At 39.7% G+C, this 12,090-nt stretch overlaps 1 protein-coding gene across 1 annotated transcript in view; it reads right to left on the reverse strand.

The window, feature by feature from the left end:
• The window catches only part of klc1a (kinesin light chain 1a), a 29,776-nt gene extending 17,805 nt beyond the window's left edge, over positions 1–11,971 (reverse strand). The window contains exons 1-4 of the mRNA XM_005728704.1: positions 11,923–11,971; positions 6,434–6,662; positions 5,581–5,668; positions 2,843–2,944 (exon numbers count right to left, since the gene is read on the reverse strand). Coding sequence (XP_005728761.1) covers positions 2,843–2,944; positions 5,581–5,668; positions 6,434–6,662; positions 11,923–11,971 — 468 coding nt within the window. The remainder of the gene's footprint in view (positions 1–2,842; positions 2,945–5,580; positions 5,669–6,433; positions 6,663–11,922) is intronic.
• Positions 11,972–12,090: the final 119 nt, after the last annotated feature.

A 12,090-nucleotide genomic window follows, 5' to 3' on the forward strand; every position in this document is an offset into this window, starting at 1 on the left:
AGAAGAAAATGAAAAGGATGTGCACGGGTGGAATCAGTGAACACACATGGGTGGCTGGTGTTGTTGGGAAAGGGATCTGATCAGTTAAAAAGAAACCACCCTGAGTGTCACGTTTATGGTTGTAAATGAAAATAAGTGAACAATTAGTTTGTTTTGATTTCTAGTTTCAGTTTACTGCTCGGTAAGTTTGTGTGAGGTCTTAGAACTGTAGGATGATCCCCCCCCCTCCCTCCCCGCTGGAGACCGACAGCGTCTTTGATCCACAGGATGGTGCAGAGCTGTGTGAGCGGAGATACCTACAGTATTCACTCAGGCCTGGCCTCAATCGCCTCCTCCTGCACCACATAACACATCTGAACGCTTTCCTGTAAACAGCATTAGCTAGAAAACAGATTGCCATCAGCACCACAAAACTGCTGAGGATCTGATCATGCCTACTGATGCCTTCAACCGCCAAAAGTTCTGCAAAAATTCTGTGGCTTATTGAAAGCTTTCAGGCAAAGTAAACACACTACATACATGTTCTGGTCGCCCTTTTCTAATTAAAAATTAGTTACTTAAACCTTGGAATTTGAACCTTAAAATTCTGGTTTGGTACTGAAAATGTCAGATATGAGGAAAAGAGGAAAGGCTGCAAGTTCTTGCAGGTAGCAGATCTGCTAAGTTATCTATAATTGCAGATATTCGAGTACTGGAGTAACTATAGCATAGACTAAATGTTTGAAAAAACACAATCAAGCAAAAAAGATTTCATCACTGTTTTCATTTTTGCAATCACCGTCTTTGTGTTTTGAAACCAGATGTGATGTATGCATGACTGAGAAACCAACACACTGCGTGCTCATGTGGTAGCAACTAGGTGATTACAAGGCAGACCCAGCCTAAAGCATATCCTCCTTTATACTTGTTGTTTTACCATAATGGGGACCAATTTTCAAAATGAATATAATGGTATATACACTAAAATTGAAACTAGTGATCAGTTTATAAACTTGTCAGGTAAAGTGTTTCCTTACTCACTTATGAAGGAGGCCAAGGACACTTTTCTCATAGACTAGAATTTTTTATGCAACCAGAGGATTCATACTGCTGACCATTACAAAGACAACATATTTAAGACACTTGTATACTGGCTTCACTTTACATAGCAGACCCTACATCCATTGTTTAAATGCAGTCTGTCATCTGCAAGTTTCTATTATCTTGAATCTTTCACAAGAATAACACTGCTGGCATTCCACATTTTTGCTGTTGCCATGAACTCAAATAATTCTAAAGGCTAAAAGCAAGAAGTATTAACACTTTCTCAATACTTCACAAGGGAAACTTTAAGATGAGTCATATTTCCTTTTTCTCAACAACTTTCTTCAACAGATACAGACTGCAATTTACTTTGCCCTGACAGATTAGTGAGGGCAAAGTGAAAAGGATATGACACACACACACACACACACACACACACACACACACACACACACACACACACACACAAAAACACACACACACACACGCTGAATTTTCCAGAGTTTCTACAAAAAGGCGGAATGACGAGAGGGGGAAAAAACATCCTTCTGATTCAGCAGTTCTGCTGCAGTCACTTTGCAATGCCCTGCATGTGCAAAACCACTCCGGCTTAAGCAAGTGCATTATCATCTCAGTTTAAGAAGCATGAAGAAAAAAAAAAATTAAATGCCTCGGCTTAACCAAAGCTGACGTTGCATTCTCAAGGAGACGAAGGAGAAGTGGGTTTGTTCAAAGGCAAGAGCTGAGCATAAACAACAGAAAGTGTCTCCTGCGGCTCGTTTGTAAGTATCAAATTAATACAGGCAAAACAGTAGCGTTCGCTCAGGATAAAGAGCCTGCCCTGTGACGAAGGCTGAATACTGATAAAAAAAATAAAAAGAGGAGAAATTACATAAAGGAGGTTGACTACAGTTTATTTCTTATGCAAGCAGTGAGGAAAAAACAAAACAAAAAAAACAGACTTTATGACTTTATGAGTTTTCTTTCTAATATATATATATATATACTAAACACATGCCAACTCAAAAAGCTGTAGCCGATCACTGTGTGCAAGGCCCGACTTCTGCCAGCTACAGCTGAACTACAAATTAAATGGATTTAGCTAAATTTGGATTTAGCTGTCCAAGAAGTTTATGTTCAGTTTTATATGAGTATAATCAAGTATTTATTGCACTCATCAGCAAGTTATCTGTGTATGTTAAACACGGTTAAATGCAGCTTGCTAACCAAGCTTGCTAGTGTTAGCTAATAACATAAATGGTAAATGGCCTGCATTTGTATAGCGCTTTACTTAGTCCCTAAGGACCCCAAAGCGCTTTACACTACATTCAGTCATTCACCCATTCACACACACATTCACACACACACATTCACACACTTAGCACTTCACCATCTCATAAACATGGTCACCACCCCAAATAAAACACAGTGGTATCTAAAAACTAATGATGAGGCCTCGAAATGTGTCACATAGTTTGTTAAATCCAACAATAAACATAAGTGACTGCCACTAGACATGAAAAGCTAATACTGTTGTTAATTATGTGCAAAACTTAAAATTTAGATATTCTAAACAAGTTAATCTGTTGCAGTTATAGTAAATATCTGCTGTGTTGAAATGAAAAGCTGAAGGGACAAGTGGTCAGTTGCTGAGTGCTGTCTGAATATTTTAATTCCTACTATTCATTCTGCTGCCTCCAAATGAAATATTCTGAGTGAAGTCTGAAGTGTTTCAGTACAGGGGCACAAAGTCTGTCTATAAGTGAAAGTACTCGCTAGTGCATCGACTCATCACAGTGTTTGATGACCTCGTACCCACCTTTTCTCTGATCTCCAGCGCTCTCTTGCACAGAGGCTCTGCTTCCTTGTACTTCCCTCTCTTCCCATACAGGACAGCCAGGTTATTGAGAGTTGCAGCAACCTGATAGGGATACAAACACATTTATTATCCCACAATGCTCTATTCTTCCTGGCCTCATAGACATGTTCACCCATTTGCACAATGTGTGGAACCGCAAGAGTCTACAACAGCAGAGTGGTGTCATTGGTCTGATGAGTGAGAAATTGACAAGGAATAAGAGGATGTGGGGAAACAGGAAGTGATTATGCTGGGCTGTAATTTGATCCAAATCAGCTGAGTGATGAATCTCCAACATGTGCACACAGGACGAGTGAGGGGAGACTGCAGAGGGGACCTGAGGTGAGCACTGATCTCTGATTCACACCAAGTTCTGGCAGCAATGTGAGCAGAGTGGGAGGAAACGAGAGGAAGGGCAGAGGGTTGAAGTGATGGGAGGAACGGGAGCTTATTCAGGAAGATGGGAGGAAGAGAGGGACAAAACTCCTACAGTTTGAGAACACTTTTTTCTGCTCTTTAAGCCTTAATTTGTCCTCATGTCACAATCTCAAAAATGGTGAAAATATAAAAAAGAACATTTAGAGAACTTTTTTTTTAAAGCAAAGGAGCTACAGATTATATAGTCTGATCACAAACCTGTCGATGATTAACCTAAAGCCTTCAAATCTTACAGACAAATTCACAGTTTCACATCCATGTTTTTTAAATCTTGTGTTTGTATTAAGAGTCATAAAGTCAGACACATACTTACATAATTATTTTAATTATAATTAGATTCAGAAAGCATTACGACACACAGACTTGACGACTAAATTTAGCATTATATCCACAGAAAGCAGAACACTACTGCGATTCAGATCATAGTGCTCATGTCTCCTGAACATCCCTGTCAGACTCAGCCAGATCCATGCCAAAGTAGCAGCGTCAACGGGAATCTCAGGGACTGGACACTTCAGTTGGTGGGGTTTTGACCTCAAAATCAAGGTGTTTGTGTCTCTTTAGAGTCGAAACCACAACTCCGCCTTTTTCAGTTACCTCAGCAGATTGTCGCCTTTCTTTTTAGTGGCAAACCAAGAGCCAGTTTTCATAGTCCAAGTCCACTTTGACCTATGTATGTGTGTCGGTACATGATTTACCCAGAAGTTCACGACTGATTAGGAAAGAGAACATGACCTCAACATATTGTTTGCCCGTCAGGCTAAAGTTAGAAGTGGCTTACAATACCGCACATTGAAAACAGAAAGAAGAGAAAAGAAATTCTATAAAAATTATATGATTAAGAGGAAGAAAAATCACTATACTTAATCACATATCAGGTAATGTGTCAGATTTCGTCTGGGTGATGGATCACTGGGGTGAAAAATAAATAAATTTAAAAAATCACTTTCTTCTTTGGAAAAAAGGGGAAGACGTGGAGAGGGCTAACCTCTGTTTCACACAGTGAAGAGAGACGAAGGTCCGAACAGTGGCGACACAGGCCTGCTGGGGTTAACCTGCTGCATGCGTACAGTCACGTTGACAGAGAGAGGTTAAAGAATCTGAGAACAGGCCGGGGTAAATTATTAATGACACCCACGCTGCTTGTCACAGCCTTGGACAAACACATGCTACGGTATCATTTTAAATGTATGAGGTAGGTTGCTATGCTTTTTGTGAGATATTTGTGTGATATGAAGTAAACAGATGTGCTCTACTATAAATAATATAAAGACTGTAATAAAGTGCCAACCATATTTTCTATGAACCAGAAAAACGGTCTGAAGCTCCACAGTATAGTAGTTAACATATTCACCTAACGCAAAAAAAATCTTGGTTTAAGACTGTGAGGATACACAGCTTCTTGGGTTTCATCAGGAAGGGCCTCCAGGATTTATGGCTGCATGTGCTGAAGGGAAACTCATCAACTGGCCCAGATCACATTAAAGTACTGCAATAGAATAAACTCTATAGTGCTGTTTATATATTTTCCCCCAAATGTCTGCAAAGTTACAAAACCTGAAATCCATAGGGAGTTTTTCTCTCCAACAGAAAGTAATGCTCCTGAACTGCCCACAGTCCTGTGACTCATCTGTCACAATGTAACATTTGCATAATTGTTCCAAGCACCTAGTCTGGCACATACTCAAATTTTTCAGAAGATATTTTTATAGCTAGAGCTAAAGCAGCTTCTCTGAGCTAAGCTAAGTGCAAAGACGAGAGTATTCCTGAATTCTGAAGAACCAAAGACCTAGCAAATTTGTCTTGTTGTTGACAGCAACCACTTACTTGGTGGAGAACTTGATGGTCCTAAGCAGTTTCAGAAATGATAATGCCATTGCATGAAAGCACTGAGCTCTTTCTACAGCAGAGAATGCTACCCTGTGTGGTTTTCCAACCTGTTGGTCCAATTACCTTTCACTCATGGTGCTAAGCTCTCAAAGAAGGGAAATCAATACATCCAACTATACCTACAATACTGTTGATGTGGCCTGAATGTCTTAAGAAATGACTATATTTGTCTTCATGTTTCACCACCGCTGACTGTAAGAACAACCTCCATTTGGAAATAATTCATGCTGTGAAACAGTGCAACACATCTATCCCCATTAATATCAACGGGATTACACTGATACAACAAAGAACATCATTCACCTGTCTAAAGCAAGAAATACAGAGCACAACAGAAGACCTACATGCAATGTATCAACAAATACACTCACAGCTGGATGGTCCCTGCCAAGTGTCTTCTCCCTGATGGCCAGAGCGTCATTCAGCAGGTTGGCGGCCTCCTTATATTTGTTCTGATCCCTGAGAGACCAAAGCAGACAGAGTCAGACTGAAATACAGACACAGAGATGGGCAGAATAACAGACAAGCACACATGAACACAAACATAAACTATGCTGACAAGTTCAACTAATGGGCCACCATCTTCAGTGGTTCCCACAGCCAGTGCACAAGAGTACTGACAACAAGTCAACTCATTGTTTTAGGTAACTAAATCAAAAGCTCAAGCTGATTGTTCAGTGGCTTAGATTTATGTAAATGGAAAAACATGGCAACAATCCTGTGCGACATTTGTCCAGGTTTTAGGCGTCATTCCTTTGCTCCTGTCTAGTTGGGCTGGAAAATTAACTTCCGTTACTGTCCTATAAATCTTTGTCAGGCTACGTTTGGCTTGTTCTGACAAAAGCATCCAGCTCTCATTAAGAAGCCAGTCACACAACACTTAAAGAATCCCTGCCAAAGGTTTCAAGAGACATGTCACAGTGTTGTGAGGGTGACTAAGTGTGCTGTTATTATCTCAATGTTAAAATCTTAGCTTTTTATGATATCTTCCAAACACAAGAATTCATTAAAAGCTGTTTAAGTCTAAGAGGATTTTGGAGTTTATGAAACAATGCAGACTACAAACAAAACTTTTTTTGAGCATGAAATTCATTCATTATATAGACCACCTCGCTTCAGTTAGCAACATGATCTCTTTAAAAACAGGACATCACCGGCTTTCATTAGAAAAAGATAAATACATAAAAATGCATGTGCATATTATTAGATGTTGCAGGAGTTTACCTGTAAACAAGGGCTAAGATATTAAGCATTGTGGCCACATCTGGGTGGTCGTGTCCTGAAGTCTTTTCCAGGTCTTCCAGAGCCTGTTTGCAGAGAGGCACAGCCACCTCATACCTGCCCTGAGACGCATACTGGATCACCAGGTTGTGGAGGGTCCTCAGTCGAGCAGGAATCTCGTATCCTCCCTGCTGAGCAGCAGCTGCTGCAGCGCTGCTGTGGGCTGGCTGGACTACAGACAAAAAATACGAAAGTAAATGAATTATTAATTGGGAAAAACCCATCACTGCACTGTATAGAAAATGATTGTTAAGTACAACCTGGTATTTTGTATCTGACCTATTTAGAGTAATGTGATATACTGTACACAGGGCTGTGAAACGGTATGAAAAAAAAAAGTTGAAAACATTTTCCTCTAGATAGACTTTAAAGTTCTGATGCTGGCCTATAAAGCTCTGAATGGTTTAGGACCAAAATACATCAGTGACCTCCTGACCCAGTATGAACCTTCCAGATCCCTCAGGTCATCTGGATCCGGTCTTTTATCAGTTCCCAGAGTCAGAACCAGACACGGAGAAGCTGCATTCAGCTTTTATGCTCCTTATATCTGGAACAAACTCCCAGAAAGCCTCAGATCAGCTGAAACACTCAGTTTATTTAAATCCAGGTTGAAGACTCACCTACTCTCAGCTGCATTTGAATAAAGCACCAAATCCACACTTTTAAGCTTAAATTTCAAAACTTACATTTAACTACTGATTTTATCTACTGTTCTGATTTTATCTGTTTTGATTTTATATACTGTTTTGTTTGTTTGTTAATTAGTTTGTTTTAATCAATTTTAAATCATGCTTTTTATTTGTTTTTGTTTCTAATGTCTCTGTAAAGCACTTTGAATCACCTTGTTGTTGAATTGTGCTATACAAATAAACTTGCCTTGCCTTGCATTTCCTGATTTCTTATTATTTTACATATTTGTCACACTTTCATGTTTCAGATCAAACTGACTTTATTATAAGGCAAAGATAACACAGTTCAAAAAAACAACAACAAAAAATTGTCCCATCCTGTTAAATCATGAATGAATTATTTTTAACCCTGTTTTTCAGAAAGCTGAATTGAATTTCAGCAACCACACCGAGCCCTGATTACTGCCACACCTGTAATCACTTAACAGAACCTGTGTGACAAAGTTATCTCAAAAAGCAACACGTCACACCACAATCTAAAGAAATACCTGAGAAACAAAGTCACTGACATCTATCAGTTTGAAAAGTATTACAAAGCCCATATTCATCAATAAAACAAAAAAAATCTGAGCAAAAAAGCCATCCATGGGAGAGTTCTGACTCCTGACCAAAAAAACACCACAAAGACTCGTCTCACATTAGCCAAAAAAATATCCTGATGATCCCCAAGACTTGGGGAAAATATCCTGTGGGCTGACGAGACAAAAGGTGAACTTTTTGGAAGGTGCGAGTCCTGTTACATCTGGCATAAAACTAACATCAGTTTGCACCCAAGCTTAAGTGTTCTTTGGTTATGCAGCAGGACAATGATCCAAAACACACTAGCAAGTCCACCTCTAAAGGGCTATATATATTGATATTTATTATTCAAGTTGTGCTGATTCAGTAAAAGGATGTTACAGATGTTACAATCCCTGATAATCCATTGCTTCAAATGAAAAGAAACTCTATTCCAACCAGCTGAGCCGCAAAAGGCTTTGTGAGCTGTTTTGTAAAAATAAACAGTGTCGATCAGACCTCACCAGCCGCTAATAGACACTTCGGCTAGTCACAGAGAGACAGATAACCATTCTCGCATTCACGACCAATTTAGAGTCACCAATTAAACTAACCCCACTCACCCCATGTCTGTAGACTGTGGGAGGAAGCCGAAGTTCCCGGAGAGAACCCACACAGACACGTGGAGATCATGCAAATTCCACACAGAAAGGCCAGATGGCAATTGTGTAATTTTGTGAAACTGCTTTTTCCAGTTCACAACATTACACAATTAGGCAAATTTGATATCCCATCACATGGAATAAAATAAATATTAATCATTCATAAATAGCAATACTGTAACTGCAGTTCATTCATTTCATTAATATGGCTCAGATGGCTGAATCTTTATAACCTGAATGAGTCTGTGACTATGGATGACAGAAGAACAAAGGTTTATTAATAACAGGAGTTTAATAGAAGTTTTCTATAGGAGATGACGTGTGAAAAGAAAGCTGATAGGCTGGTTATGTGACAGTTTTCCTCTAAAATGAAAGAAGTATTTGAAACCAGTGGGTGTCTAAGATGATATAAAAGGGTCAATGCTGACTAGAGCAAACACAAACTGGCTGCCTTTTAACATATGTGCAACACAAACAAGCTTATTCACCCATAAACAATGTCCTCTTTTTCCCCATTACGCACAGCTCAAGTACCAGCTCCTGAGTGCTACATTTTACTGGGCCAGAAGGACATGACTGGAATGTCTCTTGTGATAAATAGTCTGTTTGTCTGTCTTTCTGTCTCTATATGCGAGTGTCTAAGAATGCATGAATGTGTGAGAGGTCAGGAAACCACTTGATGGGGTTTCTTATTAAAGGCAAGCAGTTCTGTATTTACTCTGAAGGAAAGCCAGTAAGGTTTCGAGTAGGAGCCGCCCACTGCAGTAATAACAATGACCACAGAGAAATGTCCGGACACGAAGTGATTCCAGGTGTTCCGAAGTGCTGGCAAACCACAGCCTGCCTCTGCTGCTGTTCACAGGAAAGTAACGCAGTGACAGCAGAACAGAAACGGACAAAAACAGCAGGTATGTAGTCAACTCACACATCTTCACTATGAGTCAACTGATGTCTACAAATAAACGCATCAAATCCTCAAAACTTAGAAACTGGAACCAGCCAACGTCTGAATAATGACCGAAAACACAACTTCATCATCAAAACACGACAAACCCTTGCTGGAAGAAGGAAGCAGAAGCGAGACTCCATCAATGATTGATGAATGATTGAATGATTCTCAGCTACAAGTGAAGCTTGAGCAGTGAATTGTGTTACATGTGGACGTGTTACTGTTGACCCAGTTTGTTGGTATTCTTTACCGATTCTGACTTGGATTTTAAGATTTATTATTCACATGATTTTTGTGCACTTCTGTAAATATGTGGATGATGCTTAGCGCTTTGATTGACAAGGCAGTCATTTTCCATGCTTGTTAAGAGTACTCCCACCCGATTTACATAACCCCTAGCACTGTGTTGGAGAGTACTTGTTACCAAAGGGGGGGAAAAAAGTCACTGTGTCGCACTATGAAAAGTGCAGGATGCTCTATTTTTGGAGCCGGACCTCTGCTTTGCATGATTCTAGTTAAAATCTGCCCCAAACATTCACAAATATGCTGGAATATGTTTCAGGCTGTGACACTCATTTAGTGTCAACGCTAAGTGAGTTAAATGTAAATATTAGCACAGAAAAACATTGCACAAGACCCTGAGTGGTTTAAAAAAGCAGGAATGTCATCACCATTGTCTTCTTCCTGCTGACAGCAATTTACCAAAACCCCACAAGCTTTTCAGGCAGTCTGAATCAGCTTGGAAAGGAAAGACATCTAATCTACTCCAGCACTAACCCAGTATCCACTGAGCTCATGCAGAGCCTCAGGCAGCTCAGTTTCATACAGAGAGAGGATTAATGCCAGTGCAAAAGGCATTCGATGAAGCACTGCGTCTCCACGAGTTCAGTTCTGTCTCAGTCCTTTACCAGCTCACACCTGAAAGACTCTGGTTACTTCTTAAGAGTATTGTCTAGTCTTCATTTGATTCGATACAGTATGGGAGGTCATTTCTTTTCTATAGCAGTTAAAGCTGCTGCTTCTCTAAGCTCCAGTCTTCTGCACATCTGGCACTTCATTTTCTCTTCATTTTAAATGTATATACATTGTCATCAAATGTAGCTACCTGACAGTATTTACTGTAAGCACTGATGTGGGCAGAAGCAGGAATTTGTGTACGTGTGGGTGTGTATACACAACATTTATGTGTTGACATGTGAATGGGTGCAGGTGTACTGCAATAACTGCATGCTCCTTGACCAACTCAATATAGACCCTTTACAGTGTCATTTGTATCTCACCATCTCCAAAGAGAAACACATTATTTAATAATTATGGAGTATTGATCTCAACATACATTTTTATTAAGCTTTATGATGCATACAGTCTGTCTGGTATTACCCTTGTCCTTGTTCTCCAACCAATTTCTCGCTCACAGCTACATGCCATTAAACTCTCCTGTCTCATCATAATTCATTTAATGGTGCTCACAGCAAGTGCTCTATCACCACCCTCCCAAGGGCAATACGCAAAACCACAATAATGAAGTGAGCGATCCATGTAAAGGAAATGCTTTTACTGTAAAAGATTTCATTAAATTAAATAGAATATGAATGCAGCGTAAATATCTGTAGTCTGGCTTAAGCAGTGGATTACAGCAGTTACACAGCACAAGAGGCAAACCGTTTACAGCCCAGTCTGTCAGCAAATTAGACTGGCTGATAAACTGATACCACACGGGATGAGGCAAATGGGGCAATGATGGGGAAAAAATGGAAAATAAAACCTTTGGGAGCAAAAAACTAATGTTTTTCATTCATCTTAAAACTGTCCCTGAAGTGGGGTCTCTTTAACCAGTGTTTTGGAAACTGTGCATTCATCAAATGCATTTTTTGGAGATAATCTCATTAATATTAATAACAATTTTTGAGTCAGTACAGCAATTTAGGCAATATGACATGTAGGGATAGGAGTGGAGAACCAGTTCCTGTCAGTCTAATTTCTTGGAATTGTCACTCTCGTTTATCGGGTCCAATTGCACCCGCACTAGCTGATTTCAGTTCATGTGCAGGAGGAGGAAAATACTGGCTCTGAATCCAGGACAGAAACAGCTGCATAATGCTGCTAACATAACTTCAGCTCTTTGCAAGCATCTGCAGAGGCAGCATGCTAACACTAAGCTTGCCAAGAAGCCAGAGTGATGCTGAAGCTGAGTGAATGCCGACCTCAGCCCAGGTAACAAAGTGATGAGCAGTCAGGCTGTATCCTCCAATTCCACCTGTTCATGTTTCTACAGTAGAATCACAGTGGTGATAATCTTAAAGTCGTTTTGAAGTCATCTTTACTTTGTGTTGTTGGCTTTGTCTTCCACTGAGAGAGGCTTTGTGTAATGCTAAGTATTCTGTGTGTCATTATTAGGATAGAGATTTGTGTTGGTGTGTTGGCTACAGGTTTATATTTTTAAAGGGTAATTACTAAAAGATCCCTTTCAGGTCATTTTACAGAAGAACATGAAAGTGACATAATGAGTAGTACAACAAATTTCTTTCTCCCAGGAGTAATTAAGTAATGTAGTGCATCACTTTTAAGAAAAGTGTTCTTTGTGAAAATTACTTCTTTGAGTCCAACACTGATCACAGTGAAGAGGATAAATACCTCCAACATCCACAAACGTCAGAGTCGCTAAATTCTTATCAATTCCCATTCCTATTTTTTTAACTACCTCTTGACATTTATTTAGTCCAAATAATTAATCTGGAAAATAGCTATCCATCCATCTTCTGCTTATCCAGTTCAGGGTTGCTGAAGCCTATCACTAGCCCC

The sequence above is a fragment of the Pundamilia nyererei genome, unplaced genomic scaffold, assembly GCF_000239375.1.
Source record: "Pundamilia nyererei isolate P.nyererei 1_Seehausen unplaced genomic scaffold, PunNye1.0 scaffold00029, whole genome shotgun sequence".
NCBI lineage: Eukaryota > Metazoa > Chordata > Actinopteri > Cichliformes > Cichlidae > Pundamilia > Pundamilia nyererei.